Source organism: Lutra lutra, chromosome 7 (genome assembly GCF_902655055.1).
Source record: "Lutra lutra chromosome 7, mLutLut1.2, whole genome shotgun sequence".
NCBI lineage: Eukaryota > Metazoa > Chordata > Mammalia > Carnivora > Mustelidae > Lutra > Lutra lutra.
In genome coordinates this window covers 75,202,369-75,226,862 of record NC_062284.1, presented here as the reverse complement: position 1 = coordinate 75,226,862, position 24,494 = coordinate 75,202,369, and the positions used below count along the sequence as shown (strand labels likewise).

Sequence of the window (24,494 nt, the reverse complement as noted above, 5' to 3'; positions counted from 1 at the left end):
TAATGGATAGTTATGTTGGGATCATTTGTGAATCTTGCATTAGGAGGGATGATCTTCTGGTTTTCCCCACTAAAGCAAAACCATTGATGTAGTGGCTTAAGCCTCTGCCTCCAGCTCAAGTTGTGATCCCGGGGTCCTGGGATCGAGCCCCACATTGGGCTCTCTGCTCCGTGGGGATCCTGCTTCCTCCTCTCTCTCTGCCTGCCTCTCTACCTACTTGTGATCTCTGTCTGTCAAATAAATAAATAAAATCTTAAAAAAAAAAAAAAAACTTAGATGTAGTCAGCAGTCAACTCCTGGAGAACAGGGACTGTGTCCTAAATAATTCTTGTATCTCTAATACTGAGCCTAGAAATGGCACGTAGTAGGTGTTTGCCAGTGGCTCAATTTTGCAGCAGGCTGCCCAACTCTTTGAGCTGCTGTTACCATGTAGCGCTGTGCTACTGATCCATTTGCGGGCTTTCTGAATATTCGGTATGATCTGCATGGCCAACCCAAGCACCTGTCTGCCCCTCTAGTTCTGATTTGTTAGTTAAACAAATGTTGGTTACCGATTAAGGCACAGACTGTGACCAGGATGATGGGACAGAAAACGTTTACTTGAGTCGCTGCTGAGGTTTTTGAATGAGAAGGTTAAAATTCAGACTGATCTTGAATATAATAGACACGAAGAAGCAGAATTAAGACCATTAGGAAAGTATAACTTCTGAAAAACTAAATATAACATGGGGACTGGATGTATGTGAGTTTGGTAGTGGGGAGAGGAGGGACTCATTGTGAGTCAGAAACATACTGCTTTATCTTCTTAATTATTGGGCACACATTGCCAGTTATCCACAAGAGCATGACATGTGGGAACTGCTGGGAAACATTTCCAAAATACTTAGCCTTAGTCAGATATTTTTTTTTAGAATTCTGTGTCCACTCTGGCTGAAGAAAAATGTGGAGAATTTGTCAATGGTCCGGAGCATGGCAGCTATATGCGGAGGAGCATTGGAAAATAGGACCCACTAAAAAAAGGCTAATAAATAAGGATTAATTATTTAGCATGATCCAGAGCAGCTAACGGGTGATTAAATTAATGGTCTTCTGTTGCATGTAGGGTTATTATGTAGAAGATGATATAATTATTTCCACTGTGAATAGAATTAGGGAAATGGATTTACATTAGAGTTAACAGAGATTTTGAAGGAGTGTAAAGAACTTCGTGACTTTAAGGATTGTTGGGTAGTGGAAAGACTTCTCAACTGGAAATGTGAAACCATGTTTCTTACGGCATAGGAGGCATAGGAATGGGGCAGAGTGTGGGTACTGCTCGCCAGTTACAGTTAGGTACAAATGGGATAGAGATTGACGAACGTGCTAGGTAAAACATTTTGAGCTGTTTATCTCTGTAGTATTTGGCATTTTCAGTGAGTACATCAGCATTCCTTTCTTTTTTTATATTTTTCACAGCACAAATGGGAAGACCTTACTTTTCAAGATTCTGCAGTGCATTTCAAGCAAGGGAATGAGTTTAAACAACAAATTGGAAATTACTTCACCTGAAAATCAACTTGCCGCTTACTCTGATAGGATCCTCACCATATTGTCAATTCAACTTGTCTTTTCTTTTTTCTTCTTTAGAAAACTCACTGTGTGCCCTCTTCAGTTGTTCTACAATGAGTGCCAAGTCTGCCATCAGCAAGGAAATTTTTGCACCTCTTGATGAAAGAATGCTGGGAGCTGTCCAAGTCAAGAGGAGGACAAAGAAGAAGATTCCTTTCTTGGCAACCGGGGGTCAAGGAGAATATTTAACATATATCTGCCTGTCAGGTAATGAAAGCCAGACATTGATATTATTAAAACAGCTTCATTTTAAAACATTTAATTCTCAGGTGTCCAAGAGGGTCATATACCCAGCTTTTGTATACATCTGCTCTCCCAACTCCTGTTTCCGGTTTCTCTGTTTTCTTCCCTGGTCCTTATTTACTAGTGGCACCTCTATTTTGAGGTTGCTTTGTATGGGAAAGGTTAATGAAGTTCAATTTTAAATGTATTTTCCAGTTCATTGCTAAGGGTTTGACAGACACATTTGTTCGTCCAGACTTTCCTTCAGGAAGACATTGACAGAAAGTGGGTTCTCCTCTAGGATTTCTTGTCTTAGAATAATTCTTTGTATTTGGGTAATTGTCATTACTAGCAGCCTGAGTTTCATTGGCTTTCTTTTTCTTAACAGTTGCCAGTACTCAGTAATAGTTTGTCTCAAGATAAATATCGACACCTTATGGAATGTGAGAAAGTAGACTCAGCTCCCAAATCATTGCTTTGCCTGACAGCTGTTCCTTGTCAGGAAGAGGCATCTGTTCTATTAAGCTTAGAATTTTGTTGGATTATTTTTTCTCTTTCTGCTTGTGATTATAGATGTGTGGGATTTACTGTGGGTTCATACCAAGTTTTTGAGATAAAATTTGGAGAAGTTTTCCATGGAGTTGTGGTGATACTAATCTGAATACTTACCTGGGGCATTTGTAACAAATCGAATATTATGTCTTGTAACTGGCCAATGGAAGAATTAAGCTTACCTTAATTCATCTTTCCTTCCTTCAGTTGTGGCTTGGGAATAAAACTTAATTTTTTTCACCCATTTTTAAATTAAAAAAAAAAAAAGCATCTGATCTTTATCAGAATTCAGTGTGTAGATAGGTTTGTTCCAGAAAGAATATGTAAACATTAAAAAAAAAAAAAGAAGACTATATAGAGATAATGATAAGACTGTATTTTAGTTTATCTCCTTTTTAAGATTTATTTCTTTATTTGACAGAGGGAGAGAGCACAAGCAGGGGGAGCAGCAGAAAGAGGGGGAGAAGCAGGGGGCCTGACAGGGGGTTTGATCCCAGGGTGCTGGGATCATGACCTGAGCCGAAGGCATACGCTTAACCAACTGAGTCACCCAGGTGCCCCTGTATCTCAGTTTATAATAAAATGATAACATAACCTTTTGGTAAGAATGTTTCTTCAGTGGTTAGGATAAAGCTTTCATTTAAATGAGTGTGAGAGAATTGACCTTGCAATATTGGTCTTCCTTTCTGAATTCCAAATAAGGATTAGATTAGTAAAATTGGGTTATAATTGGACGGCGTTTGCATTTCCTTAGCATGCTGGGCAGTGCTTGGCATATAATAGGCCCTCGGTTAATATCTACCGACTAAGTGAAAGAAAGAAGTAGCCTTTCCTGATTACCTTCCTAGTATTTTGTTAATGAGATTCAGGTCTTCAAAACATCTTCGTAGTCTTAAATTTCAATTCTAGAGTTTTGCTTGCACTGATAATGAATAGATGCATTACAGTAAATTCATGTGTATGTTTGGGCTGAGCCGAACATGAGCTGAGTAGGGACCCATAGTGATTGTAATTTTTTTTAATTTCTATTTGGTCTGTGTTTCATGGAGATTTCTTGAAGATGGGTAGTTGAAGAAAAGATGGATGATCTAAGAGTCCCTAGAGTGTTGCCTGGTATGTACCTCTCTAACTGGAAAAGCCGGCGGTCTGTTTGCATGTGAGGCATATGCTGCTGTCAGCCTATTTCTGATTATGAAGTCTGCAAGAGGGAAACGGAGACTCTGCCTGCTTGTCTCAAGAAACAGCAGAACTATATCCCCCTGCCACGGGAGATCCTGACTTGGACTCCTCCAGTAACGGCATTTCCCTTGCTGATTACCCAGACTTTACATTTAAATTTGAAGCTATGAGACTTGCTTTTTCAGAATTCAATTCTGACAGAGGAAAACAGTTTATTCTGATAGCCTTTCTCCTTTTCATGGATCTGAATTGGGAGATGATAGTTGGTAAAGTAGAGCTCACGTTTAAGCAGATGGTTTAATGGAAGCTGCGTCAGGAGAAGACCAGGCCAACTTTGACTCCCAAGTTTTTTGCAGTTTGATTTTTCTTCTCATTGAGAAGGGAACAGTCTTCTTTATCTTCTCACTTACGTGAAGCTTAGAGGTGTATCGCTCACATCTCTGATGAGGTGATGTTTTAATCAACAAGTAATTAATTACTCAGATATTTATTAAGTACTTTTTATGTGCCGAGTGCTCTAGGCATGGGCGTATATACGGTTAGGAGAAAAATCCACGAAGCTGACTTTGTTTGAGGGGAACGGAGCAGCAGGCATTAATCAACTAGTCACTAAAATAAATATGATTATTAACTGCAAAAAGGCTAAAAAGGAAAAAAAAATGCAGTAATGGGAATGCATATGTGAGGAGAATTTGGCCCAGCTCGAAGAAGCCAGAGCTGCAAGAAAAGTAGAGTCTCCCTGGTTCTGAAAAGAGATGGTGTATGTGCCACAAACATTCCCGGCAGAGGGAAGGGCAGCCTCATTAAAAGACTATGCTGGATTTTGAGTTGCTCCTTTTCTAACTTCTCGGTCTAAGGACGACTTCTTTGTAGATCCACTCACATAGGTGGGTGCAAAGTGGAAGCAGAGCCCTGGAATGGGAGCATCCTTCCTGCTATTAGTGTGAACCACCAAGCTTTCTGGGAGGTCAGGCTCTTCCGCTCTTGCAGTTTGCCTGATGAAAACCAGCTCTCCATTCTGAACGGGCAGAATGTGCTCAAATTAGGGCAACGTCTGCAAATAGTATTTAACCACTTTTCAAACAACAGAAAGAGTTACATTTTTTTAAGGGAAGACTATTGCAGCTTTCAAAGCTTGCCAACATATGCATATAAGCATGGGTGTTTTCTATATCCCATGTCTTACTGATTTTTGTATGTGTGAACTCTACCCACCCCCCACCCCCGCAGTGTCTGGCAGAATTTAAAATCTGTAAGGTTGAGGCCTGTGATCCCAAGAGTTATTATTTTTGGAGAGAATTGCATATCCTCTGGAGGAATCCAGAATGATGATAGAGCAGGGGAAATAAGATGATCTTTCTTGGGTTATTTAGCTGTGATTGTGTTAGGAGAGAAATAATCTCTCCAGTTCATTCACGGGACAGAATTTTAGTGTTTCTCACTGGACTTCCCAGATGGCATCTTGAATAGTGTGCAGATGCTTATGTACTGATGTGCTTCGGTTGATTTGCATTCTTAAAGCCTGGTTTCTGCTTTTCTTTTAGGCAGTGGCTAACATTAGAAAGACTGACAATACCAAGTGTTAGCAAGCACGTGGAGCAATTTGCGTTCTTACCCTTTGCTGGTGGGAGTGTAAAAATGCTATAACCGCTTTGGTCAACCATTTGGCAGTTCTTTGTAAATTCAAACATGCACTTTTGACTCAGAGACTCTATTCCTAGGCATTTACCCAAGAGAGATTAAAAAACATGTCCACAGGGGTGCCTGGGTGGCTCAGTGGGTCAAGCCTCTGCCTTCGGCTCAGGTCATGATCTCAGGGTCCTGGGATCGAGCCTCGCATCGGGCTCTCTGCTCAGCATGGAGCCTGCTTCCTCCTCTCTCTCTGCCTGCCTCTCCGCCAACCTGTGATCTCTCTCCGTCAAATAAATTTAAAAAAATCTTAAAAAAGGGCACCTGGGTGGCTCAGTTGGTTAAGCGACTGCCTTCAGCTCAGGTCATGATCCTGGAGTCCCGGGATCGAGTCCTGCATCGGGCTCCCGGCTCCACGGGGAGTCTGCTTCTCCCTCTGACCTTCTCCTTGCTCATGCTCTCTCTCACTGTCTCTCTCTTCTCTCAAATAAAATGTTTAAAAAAAAATCTTAAAAAAAAAAAACCAACAATCATGTCCACATAATGACATGTCCACAGAGGTTGATAACAGTCTTATTTATAATAGTCAGTAAAAGGAATTCAAATGTCCATCGACATGTGACTGAATAAACAAATTATATTCTATCTCTGCTGTGGAATGTTCCCTAAGGAGTGAATTGTCAGTGTACGCAGCAATGTGGATTACCCAAAAACCTTATGTTGTATGAAAAAAAACAGAAAGAGAAGAATGCATGCTGTATGATCCTATTTAAATGAAATTCTAGAATGGACAGAACTTAAGCAGTAGTGACAGAAAGCCCATTGGTGGTTGATAGGCTTGGGGTAGGGGACTGACTCTAAGGAGGAAGAGGGAGTTTTTTGCAGTGGTGGAAGTATTCTAGATGTTGCTTGTGGTGGTGGTTACTTGGGTGGATACGTTTTTCACAGTTTCTCAAACTGCACACTAAAAATGGGTACATTTTATTATATGCAAATATATCCACAAAATCGATTAAAAAAAGAAAAGAAAACCTCTTGCAGAGTCACTAGTTGGATGATTGTAAGAGTTTATTGACCTTATCTTTCATCTGCTCTGTGAGAAAGATAGAAGCTAACCCTCACCTTTATACAAATGAGAAGTTCTCCCAGGTGGCCTTTTTGAGCCCTCAGACAGAAGCAGGTAGGTATCATGTAAACCTGTGTATGCATCGATTGGATCTAAATGTCAGTGCCTCCTAAGGGCCTTATGGCACCTGGCACATTGCCAAGTACAGATACACTATCCACTGTGCTTAAACAGAAGATGCTATTTAAATTTGTAGCTTACTACTTATCTGATTATATACTTTAGACTTTGAAACTTAGGACTGTTAACTCAAAGTATAAAGTGAGCCCCACCTACAATAATTTCTACAGGTGGCTGCTCCCTCCGTGATATTTGGCTCTATAAAACTAAACTGGAAATGTGCTCAGAAGTTAAAAATCAGTTTATTATTAGAGGCCAGTTATCTACTGAACATTCCATAATTTTATACTACGTATTTTCCTGATCCTGTTTTAATTCAGTATATGAAGTGTCTGATGCTAGCCTTCACATTCATGAGAGGATGAAAATCTCTCCTTGGCTTTTCTTCGTTGTCCCCATAAAAAGAAGCATTAAGAAATTTTAATTTTTGTGATTAATACCTTCTTTTACATGTTTTGTTGAAACAAAATCTTAATCTTTTGGAAAATGATTTTAGATGGTTAGAGAGCAAAATTTTTTTATTTAAAAAAAGGTTCTGAATGGTCTTTGATGAAATAATTTATATAAATGAATCCCCGCTGAAGGTAATGATGTGGGATGGGAGCCTAGAACCTGGCAGTACTGCTCTTTATCTCCGTGGCTGCCAATCCTAGGTATTCCTCAGAATCACCCTGAGAACTTTCCAAAATCCAGATCTAGGTGTGCTACTACTGCAGCCCCAGGGGGAGTGGTAAAACTTACTGTGTTTGAAAAGTTATTATGCTGAAGATTCTGAAGCTGAGGTTGAAAAGCTTCACTATGTTGGGGAGTTAACACTCTGGGGTGTCTTCTTGGTCCACCTGACATCACGATACATTCTCAGTACGACATTCTATTCAAAAAATACTTGTTGGTCTCTTTTGTGTTGACTGGCCATGGTCCAAGCTCTGAATTTTTCTGGGCTTCACTTTATTCAGCTGACAAGTTCAACGGTTTCTTTGGGTTCTGAGTTTGAGGATTCTGAACTTCTTGGAAGTTTTATGCCAGATCTTATTCTTATTCCACACATGTCATGGGGGGAGAAGTTCAGGCTGTTAAGTAATAGGAAATGGACACTTAAAGCATTTATGAGGGGTTGAGAGCATTCCTTGTAGGCTGTTATTGGAATCGGGGTAAGCAAAGTTAATAGCGATCTGGCATAGAAAGAAGTTTTCTTTTTTTTTTTTAATATTTATTTATTTATTTGTTTGTTTGTTTATTTTAGAAAGAGTGAGTGGTGGGTGGGGGGGAGAGAGAGAGAGAATCTCAAGCAGACTCCACACTAAGTGCAGAGCCTGACACAGGGCTCGATCTCGCAACCCTGAGATCATGACCTGAGCTGAAATCAAGAGTCTGATGTTTACCCAGCTGAATCACCCAGGGGCTCCTAGAAAGAAATTCTTTTTTATCCACTTTCTAATTCTGACTGGACCTTTTTGCAAGGTCTCTAAATATTAGAAGAGCAAGAGAAGAGAAGAATACAAGACAAATGAAATTTGATGTTGATAGGAATGGTTTATTTAGGAACAGTGAATTAACTTTCCAAAAGTTCTTATCCAGGAAGATGAAAAAATCCACACCAAACTCAGAGGTATACAAATGTATTCACAGGGAAAGAAGAAACATAAAACAACTATAATAACGATATGTATTTATTTTTCTTTATTTATAGAAGTAGTCCATATTACTGGAACTATGAATCTTTCAGGAAATTATGTAGAAAAAAATAAAAATCCTTTCTTTATATTATTTGTTATAATTCCAGTTAATCCTTGCAACATTCCCATCTGTGAGGTGGTATGTTTTTCATTTCACAGGTGAAGGGGCCAGTGCTCATCAAAGGTCATGACATCCCAGAGTCGCCATTTTGGGAATGACAAACTGGGAAATCCAGCCAGTCCTTATTACCCGACTGGCCGTGCTCGCACTGCCACAGTGCCTCATTTCTTCTGACTTAAGTCATGAAGGGGGTGTGGTATAGAGAGGGCCGTGTTTTAACAAGTAGATTCCTCCCTAACCCTTCAAAACTGATAAGACATTGAACAGTTTTGACTTACACTGTATCTTACCATTTCTGAGGTTATTGACTAATAGACTCTCCTACATTTGTAATATGCATCAGAGTAAGCCTTTTCTCTCTTTATTAGAGAGATTGGCATATAAATCCAGCCTTAAAACTTTAAGCCACTCTAGAAGACGATGCAATAAAAAGTTATTTCTACTGCCTTGATGATAATTCTTTCTAGATCCTCTCTTATTTTATAAAAATGCAGTATCCTGTTACACTTAGATGGAGAATTTGGCTCTTTTGTGTATGTGGATAGACACATTTGATGAAAACATTTGTAACAACAATAATCCTTGGTTAGATGGAGGTAAAAGAAGAGAGAGTGTTTTCTGAAGTGTCTTCTGGCCCAGTAGATCCTGTCACCAGGTGTCATTCATAAATGACCTTCAGTGTAGCTCCTGCCACGCCCCTATCACTGGATTCATTGCGCAATACAGTTAGGTTGGCACCGAGCCCACCTTCAAATTAGTGATAGTAATAATACTAGTAGTAGTAATGGTATTTATTGAGTTCCTATATCAGGCATGGTTCCTTCTGCTGTATATATATTAACTCATTTAGTCCTTACAGCAGTATTATGGGGTAGATAACAGTACTGTCTTCACTTTGTAGAAGAGGAAACTGAACATACAGGACTACATTAATTATCTTGCTCAAGATCATCAGCTTATGAGTTACCAAACAGGGATTTGAACACAGGTAGTTTGATTGTAGGTCTGTATCCCCTTAACCACTGTGCTCCCCTCCCACAGAAGAATTTTATGAGCAAGAATTTCCCAAACTAAATCTCTTTTCTGTCCCTCCTTACACAACTTGAGAGAGAATCATGTCTTGGTAATACTCTGACTTCCTACACGTTTACGCCTTGGCTGGTTTCGGCTGGATGGTGACCATCCTGTGCACCAATGACTGGACTGTTAAGAAAGCATATCAGAATGATAATGGATGTGTTTGACTCTTAGAGAAAATTCGGAGAGGCTCCTGACAGGAACACTGCCATGTGAACTTGTTTTGTTCAGTTATGTAACAGAAAAAAAGTGGATGTCTGAACATTTTTTTTTAGAGCCTCTTTGGTGGTTCTAGAGCTCTTCCTGTGAAAACCGGTGGTAATAATATTTATGTCTCCTAAAGCCTTGTGAATAGGACATTCCAAAAATGGATAACTAAGCCCTTAACAGGTATTATCTCATGTAATCCTCACAACGGTCTTGTGATGTGGCTTCTGCAGACAAACCAGCCAAGGCTTCAAGTGGGTGAGTGCATGATGGTGCAAGGGGCCCTGCTGCTGGAGAGCAACAGGGCAGGACAGGGCGGGACGCACGGCTGGGCCCATCTTCATCCCAAATGTGCAGCTTTTTCATTTGTTTTCTAGGACAGGGCTCGGTCTGAGAAACAAAACTCTCCCCTTCCTTAAAAACAATGTGGCAGCATTCCTTGAGCAGAGCGTTTTAATCTCTGAAGGTTTAGAGGATATGCTGTCAACCACTTGAGCTTTTCTAGTGGTTTAGCACGCCAACGGAGTTTTCTTTTTCCATTCTCTCATGTATGCGCTCCAGTACTAAAGCCAGATGGAAACAAGGGAAAACTCTTGACAGAGGCTGGTGCCAAAACATTTCATTTAAAAAGGAAACTCCATCTGTGTGCTCTTCTACCACACAGTCCACTGTTAAGAGCAGCCATCTCACAGCGGATTCACTTATGTTCGCTTTGATTAACTTTGACTTGATGGCAAAGGTAAGAGCAAGCATCGGGTAGGGCGATCGCAGACTGAGGCAGCTCTCCTCCTGGAACATGGCCAGCAAGCTGCTTTGTACCTGGCAGCAGCTGCCGACCAGGAGGTCAGGGTCTAAATCCATGCACCCGCACTCTTCGGTGGTGGTGGTCGTCTAAGTTGCCATGTGTAGGAGTTGGTGCTCTTGGCGGATTCCGTTTGTCAGTCGTGTAGTCGGAGGCGCTCAAGGATGCTGGCGGTCACTGCTGCTCCCTGCTTTCTTCTAGCCCAGCTGTACAGAACACAGACTTCAGGGTAAGACTGACTTAGGGGGAAATCCTGACTATAGTAACTCTTTGAGACTCAGTTTTCTCTCATCTGTAAAATGGAAATAATATCTGTATCCCCCAAGGACTTCTTAAAGATGAACTGAACTCTGTCTGTGTGTAAGTAAGGCCTGATACATAAGAGGTCTCCAGCTTTATGAGCAACATAAATATTATCTTGTCACTAAATGGGACACCCACTGGTTCCTGCCATACAAAAGTAATTCATCTGCAGTTTTTTTAGAAAACACATTAATATACGTCTATGAGAGGTTTCTGTGACACACAGAAGACAGAACCACAGGAAAGCCCAGGTTTGTCTTGGCAGTTTCCCGCTTCCCCTTCCATACTTTTTTTTTCCCCCTTCCCTTTGAAGCTTGCTTCCCCTCCCCTCTTTGTCCCATCCCTGCCAGGGAGCTCACGGTCATTCTGGCTCCCAATTTCTAAACCAAGCTCCTCTTAATTCTCAATGTTCCAAAATGATTCTGCACCAGCCCCCGTCAAACTAGAAATGGAGTGGGTGTGGTGGGGGGGATGCACATCACACTTGTAGTTCTGAAAGCCTGAAGACTTCCTGTCTGATTTCATGGGTGTTTGTGCCTTACTGGGTACACTGAAGGCTGAAGTTGTTGTGTTAAGGCCTCTTTATCCAATTTCGTGGGGAGTTAGAACTGGCTTGGTTGGTGGAGTTCCTGTCCCTGAAATGGGAGATGTTATTTTCCTACACCTATCTTCATGGGATCAAAAGAAAAAATGGAAACAAAATAAATCAAAACATTCTCTGGGGTCAGTCAAGTGCACTTTAAGCAAACAGCAGAAGTGGGAGAGGCTGGTACAAACGCCTGTGGACCCAGCTTTTCAGCCCAGATCAGGTTCTTATTTGCCCAAGTCTTTCCTGTTACCCTTTCTTTAAAGAGAGAACAAATATGAATGATATTCATCTCCCAGAATCCATCCCAGTTACAGTCATGCTGCATCATATGCAGAATTTTCCACAAGAAACTATAAATAACCCCAGGGACAGTGAGTTTTCCAGGTTGTCCAGTACCGTGAAGAATAAATGACCAGTTGGTTACCATGCTCTGAGCTTGAGTACATCTCTCCCTGGCCTCCCATGTCGTATTTGTAATAGTACTTAGCCCTGCTGGATGTTTGTCAGTTTGCTTTCTGTTTATGTCCCCAGACTGCCAGCCCCTGGAGGGTCAGAACCGGGTTGTAGATGCCTCTCTGTCCCCGGTGGAATGGTTGAAGTGCCTGGCAGGGGACAGGGAGGGAATCAGGCAATATTCCACTCTTCTGAGACTGCACCATGGACACACTTTCTGGGGCGGAGCTCTAGGCTGTGAGCTCACACATTCGTTCTGCGTTCTACCAACAGGAGCTGGTGTGGCCCTTTTTGTTTTTTTCTTGCTTTTGTTCATGCTAAGATGCTGCCAAGTGATCTTGTTTCCTCTTGGAATTCATCAGGTTACTTAGCAGTTATTATTCTGCCTATCAGCCCAGTTACTAGGCAGAAAAGCACGGATTTCCCTGATTTATTCAGGCTTTTACAATCATCCAAAATGAGCAATTTATAAATGCTTCCGTTGTAACATACGGTGGGGAAGCTGTTATCTCAATTTGTGAAGTACCTGACTGTTTCTCCTGAAGAAATTCATATTATGGAGGAATAAATGACCATTTAATAGCATTGAATATATCAAAACTTTTCCTGAATACTCTTTCCCCATAGGAATCGATTTCAGTTCTATATTTCCTTAAAAAGGGCTTTCAGGGGAAAAATGGAAACTCCGGTTTTATTGAAACTCTCTCTGAGAATATTCATACTGCCCTCCCCACACACATACACTTTTAACTCAAATTGTTTTTCATCCACCACATGTGGATCCCACGTGGCTTAGGTTATAGACCCTATGCCCAACTGCATTTTGATGTCTGTATTCAGTTTCACAAATTATGCTGCTCTCAGAAGTCTAACAGGGTTGGGTGGGGAGCACGCCTGGCAGGTGGGTCAGAGATGGCAAGCCTTGATGCCTTGAGACCTGAGTTCTCATTTTGTAAAAGGAAGCAATAGAGTTGAGAATGGTCTTCTCTGCTTTCCAGCTAAGACAAGCAAGCAGCAGTTATGTAAGTGTGTTTCTCTGGTCAGAATCCTTTCCATCTTGCAGGTAAGTAGGAATCAACTGTGTTTGGGGACCCATGACTGTTTAAGTATATTTCTCCCAGTATATGTACATGTGTCATCAGTAACATAGAAAGTGTCACTGACAGAAAGAACGAACAACAGTAGGAAAAATCATCTAAAAGTCTGATTTGGCTTTTCAGTTTCTTGTTTTTTAGTACTCTTCCCCTATCTAATAGTCTGTTTTGTCCTCTCTTTTTCATTTAACATAGTAACAAAATTTTTTATTATCTACTCTTTGTAAAGGTAATTTTAATGGATTTTTGAGTACCATAGAGCATTTATCCACTTACCTGTTGCTGGATGTTGGTTTTGTTTTTTTTTTTTCATTGTTCACAGTGAGAAACCAGGAACTTGGTCTCCCCACACCCCGCCTTTTTGTTGTTGTTGTTAATACCCATCTTACAGTTGAGAACCATACAGATTACTTGTTACAGGAAACATGCACACTTGCCAGTGAATGGTGGGTGAGAGGGGAACCTCAGCACCATGCTCTCTGTGCAGGGCTCTGCCGTGGACAAGTGGGAGCTTATTTCAAAACCCAGAACTGTTTAGAAGTAAAATATCCTATTGCGCTTCGTGTGCTTCATGGCCAGTTAACCATCCCCACGACTCTTAACAACATTCTAGATCAAGTTCTCTTTGAGGTACATGTGATGCCTGCTTCCATTAGGGTTAGGGCAGTATTTCATTTCCCTATGCATTTGCAGATGTGCACGTGTGTAAGACACAGACCTTCTTCCTCTCTTTTTCTGCGTGCGCGCAGAGAAAGAGAGAAAGAAGGTCTGTGTCTTACCTAGAGTCAACCCTTATGCTCCTCAAAAAAGAGACAGTTCTTCATCTTTTCAGTCTGTTCACTTACAGATTCGTTAGGTGTCTTCTATTATATTGTTGTCAGATGAGGAATGCGGAAAGTGGTAAATGTCAACCAAACATATGCATAGTGTTTTTCTAGGTCAGTGCATTTAATTAATGATTCACATCTGGCATTTTATCAGATCCAACATTTGGACCTACCGAGCAAATAGGCTGAGGGAAATTAACTTCTAAGGAAGTTCCTGTTAGAACTCTGGAATTTTATATCTAGAAGAATCTTCAGTCATTCCCAAACCAAACACCAATGTTCATGTGAAAACATGAGGCCCACAGCAGGTGGATGGGTTGCTTGATGTCATAGAGCAGCTACAGTAGGGCAAAGGAAGGAAAACAACATGTTCAAATCTTCTTGCCAGTTTGGTTTTTGACCTTGGGACCAACTTTGATTGAAGTGGGTTAGATGAGAGAGATGGGATTAGTGGTTAAGCTGAATTTGAGGCTAGATCTCCATGCTCTTCCTTTTCATGTGTCTCTGTAGGAGCGATTTGTACCACTCACTCCTGGGAAGAGCTTGGCTGCTAATCATGCAAGTGACTATGTGTCTCCTAGGGTTTGAATGTTCCAAGAAACTGGGCATGGGCTCCGCTGTATAGGCTAAGTGTTTACTCATATGCCCCTTCTCTGTTACTTCCTATGGGCATGCAGATCCATAAAGTGGAGAGTGCCTAGTAAGAGTGTTTGAGAGGAAAGGCCAAAGTGCCATTGTCTCTAAATACACTGTGCCCCCTGATCCACTGGGTTAAGAGACAAAAACAATAGAATTCTTATTGAAAATGTAATTGTTTTCTAATTTATATATTCATGCATGCTTTTTAATCACCGTAATATTTTAGACCAGTAGTCCAAGTGTTTAATTTACAAATATGTGTATATTGGCAGTTCATACTCATAAATTTTTTATGGAGAGGATGCATAGTTAAAAATGGTTGGCGAGCTCTAGCTAGAGTCCTAGGGGATGGAAACCTTTGCTACAGTAATAATAACTTCTCACCAATGTACTGTAATCTGTTCTACAATCTCTGGCTTTTAGAGGTGGTTGCCCAAAGTTGGGAGCATACAACTGCCCTTGGGAATTGACCCTCAGCCCACACTCCTTACCCCCACCCACCCCTCAAGATACTGTGGCTTTCTGCAAGGTCAAGAGCTAGCCAGCTGCTATGTGAACTAAATGTCCTAATAGCCAAGGGGCCTGTCACAGTGCTTAGCACTTGGTAGTTGCAAGTGATGAGCTCTCCTTTTGGAACCTGAAATCTGGTTGAAATAGTTGTTTCAGTTTTAATACTAGGTTTGATTTGGACTGGATGTAAACATCTGTGACTTGCTTTTAGTCCACTATTATCAGGTCAGGTCTCGTTTATTTAGTTCTGAAGATTCTTGGCCTTTTGTACTGTTTAAAACAGGGAAACTTACATTTCCTTTCTGGACCTGACATTTATTGATTCATCCAGGGGAGTCTAATTCTTTGCTGACATAGCAAAGTCCCTGGTTCCCCTATGAGCAGTTCTGTTGAAGCTAGTGCATTTCCTTTTTTTGTACATAAGTACTTTTCTTTGTCAGGGGTTGTATTTCATATGTCAGAGTCCTATAGACCATTTACTTATAGCTTGGCTATGCCAACCTTTTTTGGGAATGAAATTTTTTGAACTTAAATTCAAATGCTGTACTAGATCTACAAAAAAAAACATTCAAAAGGGCCACGTTTACATAAAGATAAAACAGAAGTCCCGATACACCCTTTTCCATGGAATTTGGAGCTATTAAAAAAGATCACTTTTGTTTTCAGAAATAACCTAACTCTGAGTTTGGACTTGATTTTCTGTATGTGTTACAGAGATGATCTTTACCTCTTTCTGCATTGCTCTGCACTTCCCATGTCCTGTTCAACTACTATTAAGTACTAATCTCCTTGGGTCTCTTGCGACCCGTCATGGTTGGCCACTGTCCCTCATTCTGAAATCATTTTCTCTTCTTCTACCAAAGCAATGAAAAACACAGTTCCTCCAGGGTAACTGATCAGTTAGGAGAGAGATGATATTGTTTACGAAAACTTTTAAAGACTGATACGTAATTTGAATATCTTCCCTGAGGACATTTACAATTGCAGAAAGTGGCATCCCCTCTAAAGCCAGTGGTGGTGGTGATAGTAACACTAAGAGAATTTCTTTAGGAACTGCTACCACCCAGTATACACCTTCTCAGATCATTGGATCCAGGGTTGAGACACACACTGTGATAAATGGTAAACATTTGTGTATCCTGTTTTGATCATTACTATAGTACCCTGTGGTCCTTATTTCCTTGTGTATCCGTTGGAAGCCTTCATTTGTTCAGCGTTGATACTTAAGGACTCTTGCTTGGAAATTTTTGTATGGTGACAGTTTTTACCTCGAATTTTAGAGGTCAGCCTATTAAATGGACTTTGGGTTCATGTAATTAGCTGATGTTGGTTTTGTGTTTTTACAAAAAGTGTTACAGGAAAAAATACAACCTGACACTGAGGAAACCTGCATCACTCATTTTCATAAATCAACGTACTAACCGAGGGCACTTCGGGTCATCAATGCCTCCTTCATTTTCAAAAAGTGTGTTTGTGGTGTTTTCTTAAATCACCGTTAGCCAGCCTTCCAGATAAAATTCACTGGCTTTAAGACTGTGACATGTTAGGGATCTTATTGCCAAGATTTTTCTACATAATATTTCAAACTCGCTTCCTTCCAAAATCTAATTTTATTTTGAGTTACAGTACAACTCTGTGAATGTTGAAATTGGAAGAAGAAAGATGGCTTCTTCCCCATAAAATGAGTTCTCTGAGTCTGGACTGGAAACACTTTGCAGGTCATAAGCAAGGAGAGAACTTTGTGGAAATGAGTTTAAATTTCCTGCGACCAGTTTAATTTTTGCCTAGAGGTAAGCATAGGATGGTAGTACTTGAAGTCTTTTGAGGATACAGCACTTGGCATTATACAATGTGGTTAGTGTCATAAATACTTTGGTCTGTGCAGTCTTAAACATGAGATTTGGATTGGAATGATTTACTTAGATTGGTGACTTGGATTACTCTAATTTTAGCCTAATCTCATGAGCCCACTTAGAACTTTCCAGTTTTGCTTTTAGGAGAGATGCTTTGGAGAGCATCATTTTCCTAAATATCTAATGGGTCTTAAAAAGATGAGAGTTCTGCATGTGTGCTGAGAGGTCAGGTACACCGTGTTGGTGAGAAGTTGCAGAAGCCCTTCTGACACGCGGCTGTCTTCTGGCATGCATAGAGTAACACATGGGGGAAGACCTAGGCCCAGAAATGGCTAATCAAGTGAGAGTTCTGTGTGTGTCATCTCTGCAACTTCCATTTCCAGCATCAAAGCTATCAGAAGCAACTCAGCATAAGGGCAAAGGCTTTGGAGACAGAAAAAATGTGGGTTTGAGTCTGGGTTCTCCTGACTAGGGGTGGAAGCTGTGTAAGCTAGAGCATCTCTTGGCCTTTGTGAGCCTCAGTTTTCTCACTTGTGCGAAATGATGATTACAAATATCTGTCTTGGAGAACTATTGTGAGGGTGTGAGAAGATGTGTGTAAACAGCCTTGCTTGGCCCCAGAATATAACGAATGCTTAATAAATGCTAGATTCCTCATCCTCCTCTGACATTTGGAAGCCTCCTTCTATTGGTGACAAGGAGTGAGAGTCATCAGTTGTCTGTCAGAGACCAAGCTGGAAAAGGCAAGAAAGCAACTGGTGACTTTCAAACAGGAATCGAAATTTTCTGGAGGGGCCAAAGATGACGTCCAGTCCAAGGAGCTCAACACATCTTAGGAGCCTGATTACAAATTTCGGTGCTGCCATATTGGCATGTATGAAATTATCCCTTCTAGTGATAGAGATTCCCCAACTTTTCTGAAGAGCAAAAGAGCAACAAGCTAATGGAGTTTCAGCTGAAAGACAGAAGGCTGGGTATCTAATGTCATTAAATGCAAAAAGGTTTGGGTGTGGAGAAAAGCAGGACTGGCGTCAGACACAGCTCTCTTTGGATCTCAGCCGTATATCCCTTTCTAGCTGTGGCCACAGTAGGTAGCTGCCCTCCGTGAACCCCTTTCCTCACCCACACAACGGGGGCAACTCCTACTTCACGGGCTCGGTGTGGAAATTAAATAAAGTCACCCCGTAAAGAGCCTGGCATACCATAGGCCTCAGCGAACGCTGGCTGACAGTTACGCACCGAGCTGGTCTGAGTATGCTCTGTCCGTGCCATACTCAGATTGCTTAAGAGCCCAGAGAATATTCTGAATGCTTAAGCAGCGGTACATTCAGGGAAAGAATACAATGGGAACCACATCTGACGGCTTTAGAGTAACACACAAAGTGCCACAGCCCTGACCTCAGCATGAACAGCTGGACCTGTTAAGAGCTAAGTTCCAGCATTTTCTTTTGAAGGCCCGATAGATCAGTGTACTAAAAAACACAGCACACAAACACTCGCCCGGTGGCTAGTGTGAGCGTTTGTTTTGTTTTTAAAGTGATATCCTGGGGCGCCTGGGTGGCTCAGTGGGTTAAGCCACTGCCTTCGGCTCGGGTCGTGATCTCAGGGTCCTGGGATCGAGCCCCTCATCGGGCTCTCTGCTCGGCAGGGAGCCTGCTTCCTCCTCTCTCTCTGCTTGCCTCTCTGCTTGCTTGTGCTCTCTCTCTGTCAAATAAATAAATAAAAATCTTAAAGTGATATCCTGTCAACTTTTATTTTCTTCTTAAAATGTCTTTGGTTGGAGAGCTTTGGTTTCCAGTAGGCACCAGTCAGCTTTCACAGGTCTGTGCCCAGCTCCCAAAGAGCTTGGATTCCGAGCAGTCCGATAACACACTTTAAGGATACAAAAGAAACTTTAGAAAACCAATTTCTGCTGTATCATTTTATTTTCTTCACATTCATTTTTATGCAAACTAATGCCATTCATTTTGGATTTTCCTCCACAAGTAAAAGCTGTAAGAGCCAAAGCCTGCATCTGAGGCCTTAGTCTGTAGCATTTTAACCGTGTCCCTCACTAGGTATCTGTCCCTTCATCCCCGCAGGTGGTGGCAGAGCCCCCTGTTGCCAGTAGGCCAGCCTCTGTAACTTGGCCATGGACGCCTTCCTGAGATCTTAGTCTTTTTTGCGTAAGTCCAGTCTTCTCTAGGGTGCAGTGATTTGCTTTTCTTAATTCCGAGGACCGATGTGACCAAACACCTAGTAGGCAGTGTCTTCATGTTCAATTACCCAGTTATTTGGCAGCTGGAAATGAAAATCTCTTGTGCTCTTGGTTATGCCTGCAGGTCAGCAGCCCATAGCTGCATGATAGAGTGGGAAATAGCGCTCGGGCTCTGGGGTCAGATAGACTCGGGTATGGGTCTTGCCCTGATACCAGCTATGTGGTTTTTCCCTCTGTGCCTCGGTTTCTTCGGCGGTAAAGTGGAGAGTTCTGGGTGGCGGTAATATGATGATACGTGTGAAGCACGTGGCCTGTTTCCTAGCACGGAGTAGGTGCTGGGGCATGGGAGCTACTGTGTCTCTGCTTGTCGTCTCCTGCTGACTCACCCGGTTGGTTTAGAGCCCCGGCACCAACTCTGTAGAGGAGGGCTTTCTCAGAGCGGAGGGCAAGGTCCTCAGACCCCCTGTGGGTTGAGGGGTGCCGTGCCTCGGGGAGCACCATCCCTCCCTCCCCATGCTCATCAGAAGCCTGCTGCCCAGCTTGCTTCCACTGAGGGCCTGAACTCCAGTTTCACTTGGCCACCTGGGTCTGAATGACCCTCACATTTCCTGGGTATGAGAATTCTGTGCTACCGGTTCACCCTGCAGTTGTGCCCAAAGTGGCCAGGGCACCGACATTCCAGCCTGTTCGTCTTTATCAGCAAAGGAGGCAACCGGGACCCCAGGGGTCGGTCGGATCAAAAAGGAGGTGATCAGCCCGAAGCCTTCTCCTTCTACCAGTGTGGTGAAGGTCAGGAGCCATAGCAGGTTCAGCAGCTGCTGTGACCACTGGAGCAAAAGAATTTGGATGCATGGCTTGTGGAAGCTTTGGCATCAGGCTTGGGACTCCTTGGTCAGGTGGACAGTGGCCACAAGAAGGTTGATCACTTGAACATCTGTCTACAAGGTATCCCCCTAAGGATGTTACCCTCCCTGCCTGCCACGTTCAGCATAATTTCTGCAGGCCAGTAGCAGAGCATTAAAGGAGCTTTTGGATGGAAACAACAGTACAAATAGCTAACATTATTGGAACACTAATTATATCCCGGTTACCGAACTAAACAGCTTACATGTACGTTCTCATTTCTTCCCTTTTTGCCAACCCTTCCAGAGAGACATGAGTGCTTGCTAACCCCTTTCCTCAGATGAGGAAAGTGAGGAGTTCAGGGGTTTCACCAACTTGCTGAATGTCACAGGGCCAGTAAATCCTAGTACAGGGATTCAAGCCCAGTCCTCTGTCTCTAGAGCCTGAACGCTTAACCTCCAGGCAGGGACAGAAGGGCTTCCTGAAGCCACTTCTTTCTGTGTAGGGCCTTGTCCCTCTCCTCAGAGAATATTCCTCTGTCACCAGAAGCAAAGGGGACATTACTGATCATTTAGTTTAGTACCGCGGTTGCGCTGCCTTGTAGCAACCTCACTGTATAGGAAAGATGGTCCGTGCTCTCCCTGGTGGTGGATTGCTGTGGGAACCAGACGTCATTGGCCTCTTGCCATCCGGATCTTGTACGTACCCATTTCTGTGACTGTGGTCGCACCGGGGGGCAACTCACACGCAGGTCTTCGTGCTTCTTTAACTTAGCACAAGGCGGTGGAGAGCAAAGGGGACACGAGTGTCTCTTTGTGGAGGTGGGAGTCTTTGCATCATTTGTACCAGCAGAGAATGCAGTATTCTCTGCTCCCCAGAGCCCAGGCTGCACTGCCTCAGGGGAATTTTTGCTTTTTTATTAAGCATGTAGGGCTCTGCTCGGATGAGCCTGCTCTCCCCTCCATCACGCAGCACGGTTCACGATTTCTTCAGCCACTGCTCTTGTCTTGCTTAACCATATCCTTTTTAAGATAAAATAGGAATAAAGCAACCCTACCCCTTAGGACCCGCCCTCCTTAGAATGCAATAACTTTATGTCCCCTCTTGTCACTTTAGCTAAAGAGCTGCAATAATCTTTCAGGCCTGGGTTTCATAATCTCTCACACACGTGCCAGAGATGATAGGTGGGCTGTTTTCCATAGAAAAGTATTGTTCACTTTAATCTCTGATGGTGGGTGACCAGCTCCCTGTCCCCTTTCTTCTTGTGAGTTGGCAGCCTAACCCCAGGAGCTCACTCTTCTTCCACCCCCTGTGACTGCCACCACCACTCTGCCCAGGAACAGCAAATAGTACTTAATTACTCCATATCTGCACATCCTAGTCTTATCTCCATCCATTTGAAGAAGTTGCTGACCTCTGCCGTTATATCAGCCACTCTAAGCCTTATGGCCTCCACTGAGCTCGAGTTAGACTCATCCATTCAGTAAATATTTATTGAGATCTTACATGGATAGAAACATAACAGCTTTTGTGGCATTTAGATGGAGAGAGGCACAAATTAAATAATCAGCTATGAAATACTGAGCCGATTTCTCTGAAGGAGAACACAAAGCAGAGCTTAATGTCTTCAGCAGGAAGTGAGAAACTCAGATGTGCTGGTTTGAAAGAGTATACTAGGGCTATTGGGAAGGGGGTGGGAATAACAGGGCCTACAGGCAAACACTGTTCCCTGGGGCAGAAGGGAGCAGGCCAGTTTGAGAAACCGAAAACCCGTGTGACAATGGCAAAACAAACAAAGGGACGGTGAGGGACATCGGGGTGGGCCAAAGATACTTAGAAGTCCTCATGCCGGGAATGTGTGAATTTTACCTTATTTGGGAAAAGGGTCTTTGCAGATGGAATTAAATGAAGTATTTTTGAGACGAGATTACCCTAGATTATCCCAGTGGGGCTTAAATAACCACACACATGTCTTTATGAGAGCAGCCAAGGAAGAGCAGACACACAGAGGAGAAGACTGTATGAAGACAGAGACAGAGATTGGGTGATGTGGCCACCAGTCAAGGAGTGTTGGCAGCCACCAGGAGCTGGGAGAGGCAAGGAACGGATTTTCCCCAAGAGCCTCCGGCAAGGACATGGCCTACAAACATAGCGGTTATGGACCTGTGGCCTCCAGAACTGTGAGAAAATAAATTTAAGTCATTTTAACCCCCCACCCCAACTCCCATTTGTGGTAACTTGTTAAGACAGCCACAGACCATTTCCCTCTAACATTCCTTGTTAGTGGTACTCAGGATTTTTGAGATTCAGACAAGGCCCATTCCTTTATTCTCAAAGGAATGCTATAAGACGTACAGAAGACGTTATTCCTACCTTCATGCTGTCAGAAATTTAATAGAAGTTCAAGCAGGAGCGTGTTTGTATATTGAATACTTGGTGTATGCTCACAAATATATGAAGAAATAAAGTGTGTTTGAAAGGATGTCTTTTTTAACTCTTAGAAGCCTCATAATAGGGTTTCTTCCTCTGAGCTGGAAGACACTATGGTCACATCTTTTCTGGTTTTGCTTGTTGGAAAAAAATATGTTGAGAGCATGAAGCAAACCAAGAGGGAAAATATACCTTTTTCTGCCTATGCTTAGTGGCACTTACTTGGTTTCTAATGTAATTTTTTCCCCTTGAATAACAGTACTTTAAAATCGCTCAACCTAGGATTTTTTTCTAGTGATAAAAGAGAGTTTTAATTATGGGGTTGGGGTTAAGTTGTCATGATTCAGAACATTAAACTCTGCTTGGAGAGCATGAACAGTCACAATTCTGCCACTTAGGAAATTCAGTTTTGTCTAGAATAACTCAAAAAGAAATGCAAAATGACATTCGGTTTAACATCCTTCAGATTTTCATTTGGTTGTGCAAAATACTAGAAATGAACTTTATGGAAGTTTAGAAAGGGTTTGTGGAAAAAAATCAGTACTAATAACAGGTGTCTATAATATATAATAACTATTTTTATACTGACATATATTAATTATGTTACTTAAATAGGCCACTTGGCCTAGAAGCTTGAGATAAGTTTATTTGTCTTATGGGATTTTTCAAGTATTTATTGTTTTTTAAATCTTACTATGGAAAATTACAAATATGCCACAGTAGAGAGAATTGCATACTGAATACCATGGACCCATTGTCTGCTTTTAATAATTGACTCACCATAGTCATATTGCCTTTATTTCCCATCTACTTCCTCTCACTCAATTATTTTTATGCAAATTCTCTCATTTCATCATTGAATATTTCCATATGTATATATTTAAAAGATAGACACTTTGGGGGCACCTGGGTGGCTCAGCGGGTTACGCCTCTGCCTTCGGCTCAGGTCATGATCTCAGGGTCCTGGGATAGAGCCCCACATCGGGCTCTCTGCTCAGTAGTGAGCCTGCTTCTCCCTCTCTCTCTCTCTGCCTGCCTCTCTGCCTCCTTGTGATCTCTGTCTGTCAGATAGATAAATAAAATCTTTAAAAAAAAAAAAAAGACACTTTTAAAATGCACAATGAAAATACCAGTATCACAGCAACAAATTCCTTAATATTATCAGATCAAGTCAGTATTCAGCTTTCCCATTTGCCCCATGTATATTTATCTCTCATATGTAAAAATTCAAATAGTGTAAAAATTTGAATAAAATGTAAAATATGCATATATGTAAGATAATATTCATGACATCTCATACATATAAATGTGTTTATGTACAATTCTAATTAGAACCCAGATAATGCCTGAACAGCATAATTTTTTAAATTTTTTTAAATTTATTTTCAGTTAACATATAATGTATTATTAGTTTCAGAGGTAGAAGTCAGTGATTCATCAGTCTTATATAATACTAAATGCTTATTACATCACATGCCCTCCTCAATGTCCATCACCCAGTTATCCCATCCACCCACCCACCTCCCCTCCAGCAACCCTCAGTTTGTTTCCTATGATTAAGAGTCTTTTGTGGTTTGTCTCCCTCTCTGATTTCATCTTGTTTTATTTTTTTCCTCTCTTCCCCTATAATGCTCTGTTTTATTTCTCAGATTCCACATATGAATGAGATCATTTAATAATTTTCTCTGATTTGACTTATTTCACTTAGTGTAACACCCTCTAGTTCCACCCACATCATTGCAAAAGATTTCTTTTTTTTGATGCCTGACTACTATTTCATTGTGTATATATACCACATCTTCTTTAGCCATTCATCTGTTGATGGATATCTGAGCTCTTTCCATAGTTTGGCTATTGTGGACATTGCTACTATGAACATTGGGATTCAGGTCCCTTTGAATCACTACATTTGTATCTTTGGGGTAAATCCCACAGTGAAATCCTGGGTCCTAGGATAACTATATTTTCAGCTTTTTTTTTTTTAAAGATTTTATTTATTTTATTTGACAGAGATCACAAGTAGGCAGAGAGGCAGGCAGAGAGAGAGAGGAGGAAGCAGGCTCCCTGCCGAGCAGAGAGTCCGATGCGGGGTTCGATCCCAGGACTCTGGGATCATGACCTGAGCCGAAAGCAGAGGCCTTAACCCACTGAGCCACCCAGGCGCCCCTATATTTTCAGCTTTTTGAGGAAACTCCATACTGTTTTCCAGAGTGGCTGCACCAGCTTGCATTCCCACAAACATGTAAGAGGGTTGGTTCCCTTTTATCCACATCTTCGCCAACATTTGTTGTTTCCTGACTTACTAATTTTAGCCAGTCTGACTGGTGTGAGGTGAGGTGGTATATCTTATTGTGATTTTTACTTGTATTTCCCTGATGCCAAATGATGTTGAGCATTTTTTCATGTGTCTGTTGGCCATTTGGGTGTCTTCTTTGGA

The 24,494-nt window shown here is 41.9% G+C and overlaps 1 protein-coding gene across 1 annotated transcript in view; it reads left to right on the top strand.

Annotated features, from left to right (window-relative positions):
* Positions 1 to 24,494, top strand: part of STXBP6 (syntaxin binding protein 6) — a 248,967-nt gene that overhangs the window by 78,696 nt on the left and 145,777 nt on the right. Inside the window, exon 2 of the mRNA XM_047737498.1 lies at positions 1,627 to 1,815. Within this exon, the coding sequence (XP_047593454.1) occupies positions 1,662 to 1,815 (154 nt within the window). The 5' untranslated portion in view covers positions 1,627 to 1,661. The remainder of the gene's footprint in view (positions 1 to 1,626; positions 1,816 to 24,494) is intronic.